The sequence below is a fragment of the Gambusia affinis genome, linkage group LG01, assembly GCF_019740435.1.
Source record: "Gambusia affinis linkage group LG01, SWU_Gaff_1.0, whole genome shotgun sequence".
NCBI classification, from domain to species: domain Eukaryota; kingdom Metazoa; phylum Chordata; class Actinopteri; order Cyprinodontiformes; family Poeciliidae; genus Gambusia; species Gambusia affinis.
Genome location: NC_057868.1, coordinates 28,935,366 through 28,954,113, shown reverse-complemented (window position 1 = coordinate 28,954,113; position 18,748 = coordinate 28,935,366). Strand labels below are relative to the sequence as shown.

General features: G+C 38.4%; 1 protein-coding gene across 1 annotated transcript in view; it reads right to left on the bottom strand.

Annotated features, from left to right (window-relative positions):
• samd10b (sterile alpha motif domain containing 10b) overlaps positions 1–18,748 on the bottom strand; it is a 48,625-nt gene that overhangs the window by 15,057 nt on the left and 14,820 nt on the right. The window contains exon 2 of the mRNA XM_044114722.1: positions 7,864–8,048. Within this exon, the coding sequence (XP_043970657.1) occupies positions 7,864–8,048 (185 nt within the window). The remainder of the gene's footprint in view (positions 1–7,863; positions 8,049–18,748) is intronic.

The window sequence follows — 18,748 nt, the reverse complement described above, 5'->3', positions numbered from 1 at the left end:
ACAGGAAAATAGTAATAGGAAAACAGTCATCTAATTGCCAACAAATTGTAATATTGACTGACATTTTTCCTTAACTCTACCAAACCAAAAATGTTTTTCTGATTTATCCGCTTAAAAAGACAGCATAATTTGCTTTATACAGAACAAATTTAATCAACACAATTAGATCACATGTAGCTTGATTCATTAGTGAGATTAAGGTTTGAAACCTTATGGGCATAAACAGGCAAACAGATGTTGAATTAAATTTGAATTAGCATCTTATGTTCACCTCAGAACCCCTGATTAAGAGGAACACTGTATTAAAAAAACCTGCTCATGGTGTTTCTTCTAAGATTTTTGTCTAAGAGTTTCACTTTCATTTGTCTCTTTGCATTTCTTGTTTTCCGTTCACTAACCCACACACGCTTGAAGCCAACACAAACCTTCCTTTACATGAGTCAATTGCAGGAAATTAATTTGGATATTACAAAGTGACAACCGGCTCGTAACAGCAGAAAACACAACGATCACCCCGTCCCCTCAGTTCTCATTAGAAGTTACTAACTCTCATAGCTAATCCATTCAATTGTGTCCTGGCTGAGCCGACTCTAAAACAAAGACTTTGGCTTATTTTCAACAAAAAAGCACTGAACGGCTGCCAAATGTTGCGCTCAATAGCTGACTGCGTTTAATGAGATTAAGTATGCTGAAATGTCATATGCACAGATGCAACATAGACACACTTTCATTGAGAACAGAATGGTCAGCTTGCAGAAAAGCTGCACATCTCAATTTGGCTCTCATGCAGTGAGCGCTGTACATTTGTATATACAGCTTCAATTACCTTCTCTTTTAATAAGCTATCGAATCTTAAGGGCTGGTCAGCCAAGTGTGATCTGCTTTATTGGACTTAATTGAAAACATCTACATTTCCCCTCTCCAGTGGGCCTGTTTTCCAATTACACACATGTTTCTGAGCAAGTCAGCTTCAGAAAATTTACAGCTGAGCCCAGTCATTAGCTGGGATTGAGTTTGAGAAGATATGGAACTGGTTACTCCTCTGGATTATTAAATAAGACAAACAGAGGATAATTATTGCTTATACAACAGGAAACCAGACAGTTATATTCTTTTTACATAGCAAATTAGTAAAATTAACCAAATAACTGAACCCAATATGAAACAGTTTTACTCTCTCAGCCTTTCTAGAAAAGTGTAAGCTGTCACATAAAATCATATTATTATATGTATGGATTAAGAATGGGGTGCCACTCAAGTTCAAAATGGCAGATGAATTGGTAATGTAGTACATAGGTGTAGTAATTTTATTGCAAATTTCAAATGGTTTACATTTGTTTCAGAACTACTTGTACATATATAATAAAAATTAAGCAAATGGCATTCAGTGAAACAGACAGAAAAGGTGAACGCATATAAAATAGGACAAAAAAAGGGAGGGAATGCTGTGAGCTGTAGAGTTAGCTTATACTCCGAGTGTGAATAATGGCCTTCATCATCAAGAAGCCAGACAAGAGGGAAATGGAATAATAGTTCCCAATCATCCCTCTGTCTCTCTCTTTTTTCCATCCCTCACTCTTCTCGCTCCATTTGTTGGCCATCCATCAGACTGCATCTCCTCTGGCCGGATCCGTCTCGTCCCTGCTCACCCTTTGCTACCTCGCAGCTCCTCCTGAGACCTACTTCTGTCCAGCTGGAGGAGGTCCCTCATTTGTTACATATAGAAGAAAGACAGAAAGGGTAGGGGCACAGCAGAGGCTGCATCTGCTGAGGCAGTCTATAAAATGTTGAGGATATGGACTGGGAAGTAAAAGGAAAGAAGCTGGCAGTTGCAGAAAAATACGAATCTATCTGGAGAGAGACAAACTCTTATATGGCAGGTTCTTATTCTGTTTTATTAATGTAACACTTGCTAACTAAGTTTATCTATATAGTGCCAATTCACAGCAAATGTCTCAAGACATTATGCAATAAAAAAAATACAGCTTATGTACAGAAATAATAAATGAAACTTCATCAGACCATGTATCTGAGACATTTTATCTCAAGCTCGCTTTGTACAGCTAACGAAGCTCCTGATTGGTTGTAATAAGGTGTTAAATAACTTGAGACAATAATAGTCATTAAAGCGTTGTTGTCCTGCTGAAAGTGAACTTCTTGTACCGCCTTCTATCTATCTTCCTATCAAGTCTGTAATGAAGAGTGCATCCCGACAGCATAATGCTGCCAGCACCACTTTTATTATAAAGATAAAGATAATGCAGTATTACTTTTACACAAATATATAGACGACTAAGACGTCTGATTTCCTTCTCTGACTAAAGCACCTTCCTCTAAGTGTTTACTGTGGTCTCTATATGGCTTGCGGGAAACTATAAATAGGATTTCTTATGGATTTCTTTTTACAAAAGCATTCCTCTCGACACTCTTCCATAAAGGCCACATATATGAATCTCTCAGCACCCACAGCTGACAGATCCTCCCAACTGAGTTGTGGATTTCTGTATTTCCTCCATCATGGGCCTTTCATCTGATCTCCCCACTCCATAAAATTCCCCCAAACTACACTGGCATTTGAAGTTGTAACATGACAAAAATGTGAAATAGTTGAAAAGGTCTGACTGCTTTTTTTTTAAGGTACAGTATTACCGTATACTCAAAGAATTACGAGTGAAATCCAGAAAGGAGAAAGTGTCAAACTTTCAAAGTAAGAGTTGATTGATGTAGGCTGGAAAAAAAACATGGTTAGCTAATTCTAAATGTTTAACTCATTGTGCTGTTTTAGAGACAAGACTATTTTGATTTAAAAAGAATCGGTCTGTAGCCCTCCGCTAAATTCTGAATAAACAATATGCAGGTTCACATATCAGTATTTCAGAGTATTTTTTTTGTGCATTTCTGTCCATCCTTCCCTATATCAAAATCTGACTTTCTCAGTACTTTTCCATTGATCATTCTGTTTGTATACTGAAACAGCATTTTTTGCCATTCACTGCTCCTTTTGATCTATCATGTCCCATATACTCCTCCACTCATTTCACATAAATCTCAGGCTCCTCCGCCTGACACTCTCACTCCACATCTTTTTTTTCTTCCTTTTTCATCTTCTTGTCTCTTCGGTCTGTGCATTACCTTGACTTCTGTGAGCTTTGTCCTCCGTTAGTAATTTTGAGTGTGTGCGTGTGTGTTTGCAGTGTCTTCGTGTGTAGTTAATTAGGGATTAGCTGGAAGTGAAGAGAGCGTGGGGAATCTGCTAAATTCATTCTTTGCGACCGATAACACACCTCTTCCGATGGCTGCCTGTTAAACCCTGCGTGAGACTGACGATCGATTCAATGCTAATAGCGGTAAAAATTCTACAGTACAAGGTTGAATAGATTGATTTTTTTTATGGTATGCATATCATGTTCTGCCTCCTTACTTTCTTTCTCGGCTGTAAATCTTCTCTGGCTGTCACTTCATCCCTCAGCAGGATACTAAACACTCCTCCTCTATCATCCCTGCAATCTGCTGTCTGACCAAACAACTCCTTCCCTTTCCCCAATCTTTGGTGCCCATCGAACTCTTGCTCTGCTGTCATTATAGAGTTGGATCTGCAATCTGTCTCTCTGATCCCAAAGACCCTGGCAGATCATGACATATGATCCAACGTATCTCCTTCATCCTCCTCCCTCCCTCGTCCCTCTCTGCACAAAATCCTTCCTCGGCCCCCATTTTCGATCCCACTGTTTCGATCCCACCGTTTAGCACCCCGTTATTTCGCCCTGCTCAGTCTAGTCTCGTGCCTTTGTTTAAGTGTCAGATTACGGAATCGTAAATGCTTCAGTGGCTTTTTGTCAAGTGTCTACTTGACTGTTCTTGTGTAAGTAACTTTGTAGAAGTGTGTGAACTGTCAACCTTGGCCAGCTTTTGTGCAGCTCTGTTTTTGCCTGTCCCCAGGACTCTGAGTGTTTAAAAAGGTTGGCACTCATGCAAATATGAGCAGCCTCTCAGTGGGTAGACAAAGAGCCAGATGGGATTTTCGCAAAGCTCTCTATTTAGCATGAGTCAAACATGTGTCTTGAAGAGTGCACGCCATCACTGAGTGCCAGGACAAGGACAATATACACTCAAGCATTTCTGGCTCCTTGCCCAGCAGCTCTTATTTTTTGTGTGTGTCTGTCTGTTTTCTGCACTTCATCATCACGGTTTTAAACAACCAAGGTGATCATAAGCTTCACAGAACTCGTCAGCTTGTGGACCACGAGGCTCCCTGCAGGTGGCTGTGTGATTTCTAGGATTTTGTGACTCCATATCCAGACTAAATAATACAACACAAAACAACACTCTTTGTTGCAAATGCAGTAACTAAGTGACGGAATTTGTTATTATTGGTGGGATGTTTGCGATTACGTCAAAGGAAACACAGAAGCAGAAAACTATTGAAGTCTGTGGCTTATTTGGGCTTCGACAGACCAAGACAGATACAGAATTATGGCAGGTAACAGGTAGGCTGAATGGAGAGTAGGGAGAATGCTTTGCTTAATCCAACTGAGATTTTAATCTCTGTCTGTCATGTCATAAGGGGAGCTGCAGCTGAATCGCCGCAGTTGACAGTGCTGCAGAAAAAATCTGTCAACAACTGTAGAAATGTAGAAATAGTATGTTCCCATTTTAAATTTTAACTACTAAGTTTGGCTTTACGGGTCTATTTTTGCAAGTCGATTCCAACCATTTTGCAAAATGTTTTTTCTCTACTTATACTGAACTGTGAAAATGCTTGTGAGAAATGGAAAAAACTTAACAAGAGAATATGCTTCTCAAAATCATGTGCTTCCATTTCATTAGAAAGGGCAGAAATGGTGAGTATAATCCAGCCCTAATAATATAAACTACTCTCATTCTGAGAAATTGCCCCCTGCTAAGAGAGAATCAGCATAAATACCATTACTTAAAAGTAGAATGCAAAATAATATTAACCAAACCCCACGAACATTGTAAATATTTATACTGAAAATGTATAACTGTGGTGAGAATACAGTAGACTAGAGATGACTAAAAGATGTCATCTCTAATAAAAAAAGGTCTGCAAATTACATGCGTGTGTGTTTTCTCCATTAATTCAATTCTTTGTGTCAGTGTCAGCTCAAAAGGTCAGCCACAGCACTCGGTAATGAGAAGGTAAAAATAATCACAGAGCAGTGTTTCTTATTCGCCCACCAAAGCAAAGCAAATTAGCGCACGAAGAAGAAGCTTTGCTTCCTGTAATAAGCTCAGTCCTGCTTCAGAGAAAAGGAGACTTCTTAAATTGTGTCTTTGTTATTCCACCTAGTCCCCGGTCTCATCTAAACGTTCACCCACAAGCTGTGTGGCAGACAGCAAAATGAGCCGTGCACAGAAAACCCTCCCTTAGCCCCCATCTGGTTATCCAAACAGCAGCCAAGGCACGGATGGCACAGAAGGTGCACCGATGAGACAGTACCTCATTATTTGGAAAAAAATCAGCAAGCAGAGAGGTTGGTGTATTGGTTCACATCCAGTTAAATAAAAATCCAGTTATTATTTAACTGGATGTGAAACAGTTATTATTTAAATAATAAAGGCTAAATAATTTTGTTATTGGATTGTCTGGATAATTGTAATTTGTTTTGCCTTTCTCCTATTTCTTCCAAATCACTGAAAACAGGATATATGGTTGTTAGTGACCGTATGTGTCGCTACGCTCTATCTGATCCAGTGACACATAGAATCTGTGGACATCTTTGATACTAACAATCAGGTTTGTGCATGGATAAACACTCCCACTACCACCTCTCCTTCCTCTGTTATCATTATCTCTCATCACCCCGACTGGGAGTTTGCACAGCAATGCATAACGTGCTTTATTAGCTTTGTTAAGCACATAAAAAGGATTCCCCAGGTCCTACCTTACATCCAGAAACTGAGCCGTGTTTTATTTAAACGGCTCCCTCATTAAGGCCTGTGTGTGCCCAGCCAGTTTAATGGAGAATAATCTAATCATCCGTCCTGAGAGGACCGCATGCACACACAAGCAGTTAACACAACATGTGCACGCCCATTTGCACCCCAAAAAACACACATTTCTTATCATTACAGTTATATGAGCAGAGACTGTGGTATTTTATAAATGCACGTAGAGCTGGACACCACTCTCATTTGTTAAATAATGCAAAAAGAAACTTGTCGCCACAAGGAGGTGATAAGCTTTAGTTCTCATGGTATAAAGGAGCTTTAATTATCCAAGCTTTGTGTAATCACACGGAAACAGCTCTTCACTCGTCTCTTATTAAGCCTTTTACAGCTGTTGCAGCTAAGAGGGCTCTCTTTTATGAATTATTAAACAAACTGAGGACAGTGTGTATGTTTTACAGCCTCTGAATTACAAACTTTCTCAAAAAGCGGTCGGACAATGAAAGAAAGGACATCCACGGGCTATCTGCTCTCTGTCATTCAAATATTTAAATGGAAAGAGGGAGTTGATTCACATGCCGTTTTAGGTCCGATGCATTCAATCCGCTCTAATATAGTCATTTTTCATTTTGATTCACTTCTCATTTGCTTTAGAAGGAAGTAAAGTTTCAATAAAGCAATGTTTCCAACTAAATGGTGCAGCGGCTGCCTTCATTGTATGGCTACGATGATAAGCCACAAAGTATTCCTCACATGCCTGACAGCACTCAAATGAGTTTTATATCTGGTGTTTAAACTCGGCTTTTAGAACTTAAATCCCTGGTGAGAAACATTTATCTGTAAAATAGAGAAATATTTCAGACATTTTAAACATTAAACATCAGCTCTTACTTTCTGACTCACTTAGACCGCACAAGCACCATTACATCAGAACTTGTACGACTGTTACATAACCTGTTCTTCTCAGGTGGTTCTACCACTGCAGAATCAACCAAGATCAGGCAGCAATTTGTACAAGCTAAAGCTATTATGCATTCTGTCAAGGTTGAGATTTGATCTGGGGAGGTGCAGGTTTGATACTGAACATTTTGGCCCATCTCCAATGACATCTCACAGGTAGATCTCTCAATTTGTTTTAAAACTGAACAAATGAGAAAATTTACTCCAGAAGGCTCCAGGTAAGACTTCAGAATCACTGTCATTTGGTAAATAACTCTTAAAACTTGAAAAGATAACAAAAACTAAGTCCTTAAATTCTATTTATTTTGATGATTTAAGGTACTATTTTCTTCTACCTATAAGTACGGCTATATTTGCACAACAGGGACATGCAACCCAAATCCAATTTTTTTATTTTTTGCCAATGATCCAAATCCGACTTTTTTATGATAGTTTGAACGGCCCAGTTCCAATCGCTTCACTCCCTAAAGATATGATTTACTCCACTTTTACATGTGGTACTAAATCATATACGTATCTGAGAGTTTTCAGCGCATCACTGTTTTGTCTCAATGCTGGTTTGAGTTCCTTTAGGTTACTTTCAGTTTACTACTAATAAAATCTGTCTGTAATCACTTCAGTCTTGTATGCATTTGGGTCCTACTATAGCCACACACCAATACCCAGACATTCTGAAGTTTATCTCACAGATCAAGGAGACTGCTTGGCATTTTCATTGAGAGAAAAATATTTGTTTCTGATATTTAAATCAAAAATTACTGCATTGACTGAAGATACTGGAGTGGGATATGGAAGTAGATGTGAGCAGTGAGGTGCAAGAAGAAAAAGATGGTTGAGAACGCCAAACATATTTCTGATAAGAGATTATCTTAAAGAGCACTTGATTACCGAAATATGTTTGACCTCATTTTGCGAGCAAAACCGCCACTTGGAGTTAGTTTCATGGACTGGATGCACTCAGTTTCTGCTCTGTTTGTGCAGAAAGGCTTCTACCTGGATGCCCTCCGTGCCCGGCTGCTGCAGTAATTTGACGGTGCGCGTGTGCGCTGTCTTCTGGCCGCGGCTGTTGTGCCAGGTCAGGTTGCTGCCTCCGGCCCGACGCGGCAGCTGGTAGCTCAGCTCCTCAGCAGACACCGTGTGCTCCAGGGAGGCACGGCAAAAACTGAAGCTGGACGCCGCTGGTCAGGAGAGAAAGGGAGAATTTTAGCTAATCAGCTTTTTCTATCTTTGCTCACATAAAATCTTTACAATGAACTATATTGACATTTACTCTAATGTGTACAATCTGCTTACCAACTCTAGACATGCTATAAACAGATGGCTGATGCAATGATGATTCTGGGAGATCGAGCTACTTCACTGTGATTTCTAATTATGCTGAGTGCATATTCAAAGAGGGAGCACATAATTTCTGGAAAAATAACTCTTACCAGACTGGTTCCTGTTTGTATAACCCCTAAATCATGAATATATGGAATGTGTCTCACTCATCATGCCCTCCACTCTTCCTCTTCTGTTGGATGGATGGATGTTAGCTGTGACATGGCAAAGCAGCCAACTTGTCAGCTCAGGGTCAAAGTGCAGTTCAATGAACGCCATGAGGCATCTTATGCACTTTGAATCAAAGCTGACCTGCGGTTTGTCATCTCTAGCAGAGCTACTGTCCAACAGTGAAATGGAGTCGCTGGGCTTTTATTCCGCTAAGGGGTAATTTAATGCAATGTAATGTGAATTAAAGAGGAGGAGAAACATTACCTCAAGATCTTTGGGAATCTATTTAAAAGTGCTAAATCACAAGCGAGTTACTGTTAGGCCCAAAACTCATTTGTCAAGAGAACCAAAGATAAAACAGTGAATAGTAATTACATCTAGCATGAGTTGCAGTGTTATTTCATGCCTGGATGGATTGGCAAGAAGCCCATTTATTAGGGGTTAATAGCAACCCGATTGTGCCACAGACAACCAGTATCTGGTAAATCACTTATACATGGCTGCATTGTTCAAGAAAAGGCTCCATGGAGCAGAAATGATTAAAAATAATCAGTGGTTAAAACAGATACAGAAATAAAAAGTACATATTTGAGTACATGTAAAAGAGCAAATTGTTTTTATCAAAACAGCCATACCTCCACATCATATCATAGTATGAAACAAATAAATTGCCAACAGGTACTTAAGTTTAAAACACACTGTTTAGACACAACTAAACTCTTAGGAAAGCCTGTCTTTCCAAAGCAAGAAGGCATTACTCTATATGTATATAAATGGTTAATTAAATAAATTTATATCAAAAGCTTTTCCAGTCATAGCGACCGCTTACAGCACTTCAACCTAGACCTACATTCAGCTAATCACACTCATTCCTACATAAACAACTTAGGGTAAAGTGCCAGGGGGAAGCTGAAATCACACACACAACTTTCAAATTTTCCTACTCAGCCACAGTCGTCTAAATGGATATCGGTATTTTTACTTTGCTTCCAATTAGCAGTGCAACATTAGCTCCTGGATCCTTTTTGGAGGGGGAAATTTCATGTTTTTGACACAAAGACCCAACTGCAGACCAAGTTGCAGTTAATCTGTAGTTGGGCTTAAAATGTGCTGCACGATATGATGTAAATGTAAGAATATAAATATACGTGAGCGTCTGCTTGAATAAAAAAAAAAAAATAATAAATGCTGGTCAGAGCCAGAGCAGATATTTGAACAACTGCACTACTTCTTACAAGAATAATTTTTTTAGAATTCATCAGTTATTCATCACTGCAGCAAACCACAGAGCAATAAATCCCTTTTGTTAGGTGAAAGTCTGCTAAGTTTTTATTTCATTTTTCCTGATTTGCTCCCTATCAATAAAAAAAAAGTCAGTTCTGCGCTGTCTTCTGCATGCTTTCTTTAACACTTCTTTCTTCATAGATTTCTCGATTACAGGCCTGAAAATTGGAATGAATAAAAAAATGTGAGCTGCAAGCCTGAACGGAAGTTAAATGAATAAGTGTTGTAAAAACAATACATGTCATTTTGACTGCACTACAGCTGGGTAAGAAAATGCACTTGATGATTTCAGTTTATTACGAGTCTGTAAGTAACTACAGACTCACAGCATATTCAAAGCAGTATCCAATTCTTTTGTGTTAATTGAACTTCCCTTTCAAATCTTGTCAGCTCATGTGAATATAGTTATTGAAACAAAGAGAGATTTGCTGATTATAGAACTAAAAGTGGAACAAGGCGTAACAAATGTCATTTTCATTTCTTTCTGATGTTAAAAAAAAAAAAAAATCTTTATTAGAGAACAATGTAAGAGAAAGCTTTCAGGAGAGCAGGGAAAAATTAATTTCATTTTCCCCAGTGCATTTTTACTCTCTCAACAAGAATGAGATTTAAATTTAAGATTCTTCTGGACTTTATATAAACAAAAAGAAGGTGTGCTGGTTAAAATAAGCTCAGAAATTTAAAAAAATCCATTGATCGTCTATTTCTGATTATTCTAGCACAGGGGTGGGTAACTCCTGGTCCTGGAGGGCCGGTCTCCTGCAACTTTTAGATGTATCTCTACTTCAACACACCTGAGTCAAATAATGAGGTCATTAGCAGGACACTGAAGAACTTCACTGAACTTAGGAGGTGATTCATCTGCTGGATTTAAGCGTGTTGGACCAGGGAGACATCTAAGAGTTGCAGGACACCAGCCCTCCAGGACCAGGAGTGCCTACCGCTGTTCTAACAGAATTGCAGGGAGGCTGGTGTCTATTTCCAGTGGTCATTGGGCAAGAGTACACTGAGTCACCAGTCCATAACAGAACAACACCCACACATACACATTGATGCTATTGACTGTTGAATATACATTTCTGACTGTGCAAGATGGTTATATTTGCAGACAGAACTGGTGAAAAGCTATATAGAAATGCAACTTCATCCATCAAGATAAAAACAAATCTTTTGATTTTATCTCACAATTTAACAGCTGAGCACTGAAACCTGTTGGAAGACAGCTGATGTTTGAAGAGAAACACCTGGCTGCAGCTGAGAGGAGTGAAGACAAAAACACGTTTTCTTAGCGAACAAGGCTGCTCGAGTGAACAACGATGAATACTGAGTTCCCATACCTGTGATGCAGGAAGGAACAAGAGGGAAGAAAGGGAATATGAAAAAAAAAAACCTGTCAGGAATCAGTGAAGTGTAACCTTGTCCAGCCTATCTCCCTCCATTTATTTCTTACTCTGCAGAGATGTGCATCATTCCTGACTTCCTTTTACTGCATGTTTCAGTCTCGCTGTCTTCATTATCTTATTTTTTTTCCTTCTTGTAATCTTTTTGCATTTCTCTGTCTTTTATTGTCGTCACGTCCTTGGGGTCGTCGGGATCAACCAGGGCCCAACTCAGATATAATTACTGCCAGTCAGCCTAACGGCGGGAGACAGGAGGAAGGAACATGGAAAACTAAGCGCCTTAAAACCCTAAAGACCTGCCAATCTCTCGGAAAGAGACAAGAGGAAGCAGAGAAGCGAGAGTGAGACTGACAAGAAGGAGAAAGAGGGAGTTGAGCTATAAATTAGTCCTGGATTCCTGTAAACCAACCTTGACTGTATCAAGGTAAAAAGATCTCAGGAGAAAGAGAAGTTAATGTTACAAGCCAAAACTTTGCTGCTAATAAACAATGATTCCACACTTGATTGACATAACCTTTAAAATGAAGATTTGCTGGATTATGACTGCTCTCATCTATTAGAAACTAAATTCCTCCACAGTGCTGGACTCCCTCTCCTAAAGCAGTCATAAAAAGGTAGGCAAAGGACTCATTCTGCACTCTTTAATGGACTTAGTTGGCTTAACCTGCTGGCACAAGATACCAAAGAGAATTTAAGATCAGCCAAAGATAATTAAATATCCATACAGTCAAACTAATGTCCCCTTTGAAGCGGCATGGCAGCGAGACTGAAAGCTTTAAGAAAATGGGACTGACGTTTACTTAGGTTCTGCTAAATCTCGTTATATCTTTGCGATTTCAATCAGATTTAGGGGTTATCTCTCACCTTTCCTCGTCTGCCAGAACGTGTGCACGATGAGCCTGGACAACTGCCAAGTCCCTGCTGTCCTATTTGTCACTATCTAGTGTTGTATTATCTCTCAGTGCCCTTGTGAGTGACTTTTATCACCTCCACCCAAGAGAGGGGGCAGGAGGATGATGGAGAGTATATGGTGGGAGTCGGAATGTAATGCTTTAATAAAAAAGAAAACTATACTAGTAAAAAGAGGATTCTTTTTAACTTTGTACAATTAAATTGGCGAGCTTAGATTAAAAAAAAGAGAGGAAAAAAAGGACTGTTCGGAGTTCCTTTCATAATAATTTCATGCAGTGTTTTTATTGAAATTCTCCGTATATAAAAAAAAAAAACTGAACATTTTTCTACTTGGGGTTTCTGTATGTTCCACAGATCATGAAGCAGGTAGTTGGCTTCCAATCTGATAGCAAGACAAAGGAACATTTCACACTTTTTTGGCAGTTGAGCTGATTTAGATCAACATTATTTAAAATTTTATAATATGGGATTATCACATATCAGATTCTTGAAAACACAATTTATGTTTGTAATAATTTTATTGAATCTAAACCAGACCCAGGTTAAGAACCACAGATATAGTTTAATACTCCAGCACTAAGAGACACAGTCATTTAGACCTCATGAGTTTCCTGCTCCGTGCGGTGTGCTTGCATAGACTCCATAAGTGGTTTTATGAGATTTTTTGTGTGTCTATGGTTGTAAGTGACTGTCTGACGGGACAACCGCCCACTTCCCACTGTCCGACCGTGATATTTGCCGCACAACTCCTGAGTGTCGCGCTAAGACCGAAGCAATGTTCAAATCCTGATCTACAAGGCTCAGGTCTACTGGGGTGTCCAACTTCAGTCCTCGAGAGTTGCTGTGCTTCATATTTCAGATTTGACTGTTGCAACAAGCCATAAGTAATGTCTGAATTTCTTCCTCAGAATATCAACAACTTCTGCAGAAACCTGGTTCATTTGATTTAAGGTGCATTGAACCTGGAACACTGCAGGACATCGGCTCTTTAAGAATTGAGTTCGACATCCATTGGCTGGAGGCCAAAAAAGCACTGAAATTTCCATCTTTTGATTGTTTAATGGATTTGCATTTATCTGTGAGTACTCTGTCAATAACCCAGCCCTTTCTTTAGATTTTTTTACATAATGGAAAAAGGATTTAGGTCCAGAAACCCAAACACCTTTTTGCCGTAGTCAATGCATATTTGTGATGTCTCGGTATCAGGTATGAAGCATTTATCAGAACCAAGATATTCCAAGGTTTTAAAAAGTTATAGCTTCAAAACCATTAAAATGCTGCATCATACTGTTCTAACAGTTTATCAGCCCTGGCTGCATAAAGGCCACTACACAGACTCCCACTAGCAAGGACAAACCTTTCTGCCTACAGATTTTTCTTGCACTGAAGAACAAAGCTTTTAAAACACTCACTGTCATGGTATCCAAACTAAAGGAGTATCACTCTTTTCTTATTAAATCAATACTTTTTAAAACTTCAGTTGTAAAGGTTTGAGTGACATGTCTGTTAAGCAGCTGACTGCTAGCTTCCTGAGCAGATACCCTGACTTATTTACTAGATATTTAATAAACATTTTAAAATCCACAATGTTAGCAAGTCTGTATTCCAAATGTAATTTTTTTATGTAAAAGTAAAAAAATTATTTTTTTAAATGTAAAAGTTAATATAACAAATTCTTCATGTAACAAGTAAGATTTTTATGACTATATGTGTTAAATAACTAATTTTAGAAGCAATATGAATGACTATTGATTTTCGGTTTTGAATAGAAACTATTAGATAATGTTAAAGATTTAAGTTTAGACATTTTGTACAAATACTGTGAAAATGTGGCATTTTTTACTCATCGTCATTAGACCATGTAAATTCAAATCTCATACTGGCCTTTGTCCACTAAGGAAGATATTCAACCATATTCTATACTTTTCCACACTTTCAAAGACTGCATAGGATCCCTAGCAATTGGAACAAGAAGTGCCAAAAACCAAGGGCAAAATGTCGCAGAAAGCTTTACATGAGCGTACATGAGGGCAGGTAGGTCAAAGCGACTCAGCCCAGTGAAGTGTAACCTCGTATCACCTCCTCTTGACTGAACAACCTATCTGCTGTGCAGGAAGGATAGCTAAATCTCAGAGGTATTCCCTTTTAAAAAGGTAATTAAGATGTTAGGTAAGGCACCCTGGAAGGTCGTTTCGAGCCAAATCCCAGAGTAGATTAGCATGGCATCGTCCAGCATTACTCATTTGACTCCAAAGACTGTCTAAAGTGGTCTGTTTTTGCTGTGTAGGCTCTTTTGCAGAAGCCTGATTCTTTTTTCTTTGATAACCCTGGCATCAACCTAGCAGTTCACATTAACTTTACCCTCTTGCATTGAGAGGAAGGCAGTTGGTCTATCCACCTTATTTCAGGCAACATGCAGAGGATACCATGGTGCATTTCAGCTGCTTGTTATGGGTGTTTACTTGCTCCAACACTTTGGATTCAACCCAGTGTTGAAAGCATTCTATTTGCAGTATAAGTAATTTATAAATATGTACAGTCATCCTGCAATCTTCCAGAGTGAGAAACATCATAATGCAGTCATTTAATGCTTGTGTAACACATGATGTCCCAACTACTGCTTTGAGCACAGTAATATTTCTCCATGCTGCTGGTAAAGTAAGTGGACCTTTCAACACTTCTAGTCCACTCGAACCCAGTTTGAACCCAATGAATAAACCTTGAAATTACTCTTCTTGAATAAGCAAGAAGACCAAAATATGTTTAGAGCTTTGAATATACTCAAGAACCCCGTCATGGCTCACATTATGCAGTGCAGTCTATTATCCACTCTGACAGGGAGGGTTCGCTGAGGATGGGGCTAAGGTTTACCTTTCACTAACTATCAGTGTCATGAAAGCAAATAATGAGATGATGGTAAACAAGAACAGATTCAACTCTCGTCGTGGCACAGCATGCACAAACGCAAGCTAAATTCCCTCATACCACTAAGAATGAAGGTCAGCATTGCCATACGTACAGTACATTACTGTGAGTCACATGCCAAGTCGCACAGTCGTACATCTGTGGAGTTTCTATCGCCATTCATCCAGTCAATTGAGGCTGAACAAAGCTACAGAGAGAATGCCGTGTGGATGGAGAGCAAATCCAAGTATCAAATCACAGGGCAGCCATGCCCAGCATACAGGTGGAGATGGCATTTTGCTTATGATCCTACAAGCTGGGCAGAAGCACAACGCTGCTGACATCATAAATGCCAGTTTCTTCTCTGTGGGCATAGCTGCGAAGGAAAACAACTCTGGAAGACCAAGCACATTCACAAAGTCAGACAGAACTATTGATCAGGTATTGATGTGCCACAGAGAGAAGACAAGGTGCATAGACAGTGTTTCTTCCACACCAGTGGTGGTCAAATCTCTTATTTAAAATAAATTCGACTTCATTTCTTTTGTTTTCTTTTCACAACTTAAAACACCTCTGAAAAGAAGAGTAAGCATACTGTATGTAGTATAGTGGTGGGACATTTTAACACTTACTGAAAGAAAGAAGAAAGGAAACATTATAGCTCAGATAGTTAATGCAGAAGATAACCATAAAATGGGTGCAGAACAAGCCAGGATAAATTGAACAGACCAAAAGATGCAGAATATTAAGATTAAGAAAAGGCTAACAATGATTTAAAGTAATCAGACGCAGTGGTTTTTGTCTTCTCCCCTTCACAGCCAAAGCTCTCAAATGATGACACAGGAAGACAGATTAGATCTCTTTGCCTATCAATAATCCAGAGTGAATGTCAAAGAGGAAGGGAGAGGAAGGACACAGAAGGAGGATATGAATCTAAGTAATAGGATATGAGATAAAGTTTGATAAAAATCAGGGAAGGATATAAACAACGAGTCCATCTGCATTAACAGCAGTTACCTGATTTTGAGGTTTAGATCCTGAACATTGCTCTGTGCATCTGATACAAACGCTCCTGTACTCCTCATCAGATCAGATTAAACACACTGTTCTGCACAGAAATATAATGTGTTCACTACTCCTTGATAGGGGATGATAATGCATTCTATGGGGACTGTTCAGGTGTGAAGAGGAAGAAAAAAATTCTCATCAGTATGTTAGCCCTATTTTGTTCCTTTTGTTGTACAAAACACAATTAGAAAACTGTATGCCTTTCTTTAGTAACAGAAAAGTTCAAAATTCATTATGGTGTTAAGATTTAAGCACTGCTGCACCTTTACACCACTTGCTCTATGTTAGCTTTACCCAGACATTGTACTCACATTCACACACCGATGAGCAACACAAGCTCCATTAGGCAGCTATATGCATAATGAATAATGCAGTCAGAATGGTGGATGTCAAAAAAAGAGAAGAAAAAAAAAAGCAGGCATCAATGCTTTTCTAATGAAGAGTTAAGTACTATTTCTTTCACGGCATATAACGTGTATGTATGTTTGCATCATCTTTTCCATAAAGTGTTAAATAATTAAATAACACAGCGCTCTTACTGTGGAAGTAATGGGGAGATCACTCAGTTCGCATACAAATGTTGCAGTTATGATTCACCTCACATAAAAATCATCATCAAACTTTATCCAAATTAGTCTGATTGTCACATCGGGATGAATTAGAATAAATGGGGCACAGCATGAAAAGGGGAATATTACACAGAAAGGTCAAGTAAGTAGGGAGCAACTTCATATACATGCAAAGTAGGAGCACATCGCTCAAGTAAGCAGATGAAGCAGCAGCAATAAAATGAGATACATGGATTAAAAACGTTCTGAACACTTTACTACTTGGTTCTTGTTCCTCTGATGAAATGACAGTGAGCTGTGGATATCTCTTTCACAGGTTAGTCTCATATATTAAAAATGTCACAATATGAGTAAAGTGTTAATACCTGAACAAGCAGCAAATCTGTCTTTCCATTGAGGGCAATAAAACAAAAATGAGAAGATTTCAAGCTTAGTTTGCAATTTTCTATTTTTATAATATTTAAAACATGCACATGTCAATAATTAGAGCAATAACTAAAAAGACAAGGAGTGTGAAAGAGAAGGCTGGACAAGGACCCCAGGCTGCTGACATTTATAGTGTCAAATTGTAAAACTGCAGTAAAAATGATTACATTATTCATTCATTTGAAGTTGTTTCTAAATATATTTAATGGGGAAATAAATCATGTTTTTGTTATTTTAACATATTTTTAACTGATCAGATCAAAGTCTTTACAGTTTTTAAATGAACTCCACCAAATCTCCTTAGACTAAATGCTGCATATTATTCAGACTATGGCTTCCAGAACCACAATATTGGTCTGTGTAAATGGATTCTTCATATTTGTTGATCTTTTGAGGAAGATAAATAAATCCAGTTCTAAAACCCCAATTATTGCGGATTCATTTCCAGAAGGAAAGTTCATGGCTTCAAAAGTTTTAGATAGAAATGTTTGCCATTATGTTGTGTTGAATACCAGTCGATTCAGCTGTCAAATCATAATAATAAATTCCTCAGACCTTCAATGTTGCAACTGCTTTAATCTAAAATGTCACCATTTGTTCAGGTTTTCTGACACAGAATGTTCCTGTCCAAACCTCTAAACCAGACTGACATTTTAAGGTTGCTGAAGGGCAACACAGTAAATGTGACAGGATAATTTGGTTTCCTAAAGGTCTAAAGTAGTCCCTGTCCACCCTAACTCAGCACCAAGTCATCTTTTCATTTCAAGAGCAATTTAAGCCGACCACTCGGAACGACGAGCAAACACACCAGATGGTCTACTAATGAGCTTTATAGTGTTCCGCATTCTGAAACAGATTTTATCATTAGCTTCTTATAAAAAAGAAAAGGACTCAACAAGACTTCACACACGCAGCTGCAAGTTTTTGTTTTCCAGTTCATACATAAGTATTTAAGCCCTTTGAACTTGTCCACATGTTTTGCCACAATAAAACTAAAAATGTTAATATATTTTGTTAGAATTCTTTATGATGAACACAGAGCTGTGAACAATTTTAAAGCATAGTGAAAAGGTTTTTACTATTAAAAAAAATGCAACAATTTTGCAAAATTGCTTAAGCTCAGTCACATAGAGACTAAGCTTGAGTTCAGGTCAAAATTTAAGACCTGAATATTGATGTGTCTTGAAGAAAAAACATGCCCAGTCTGATCCCACCACCTCTGTGGTTTCCAGCCATAAGCTTTTTTGCGACACATAACACTTAGCATGCCGGTGGAAAACTAGTTCTTCTCTCATCTGAGCAGAGCGCCTTCATTCACATGTCTACATGCTTTCCTGCATGGTTTGTACCAAAATGAATTTCCGCTTCCTACTTTTTTCTAAAGCCGTTCAGGGATCTGCAATCTGTGGCTCTGGAGCTGCGTAACTGGCTAAAATAAATAAAGAACCAACTAATGTTTCCAACATAGATTAAATGAAAAAAAATGCCCTTTTGCTTTGCCTTTATTCAGTATGTGAAACCTATGTGCTTTTTTAAACATGATTTTGAATTAATATCATAACTCAGTCATTGTGCTAATTTGGGCATATGTACAGTACAATAAATTGCAGTAATGTTGATGCAATGTCCTAATCAAACAGAAGAGCATCAAGAAAATGAATGCCTCCTCTTTTTAGAAAATATTTATCTTTTTCTTTAGTCTGCAACCTAAAAAATTAAATAAAATGTTGGTTCTTTAAAACTGACAATAACAGTGCCAGAGTAATCATCGAAATAACTTGTGGATTGTGTTTCATAATTTAGGCCAATGCAGATTTCTTTTGG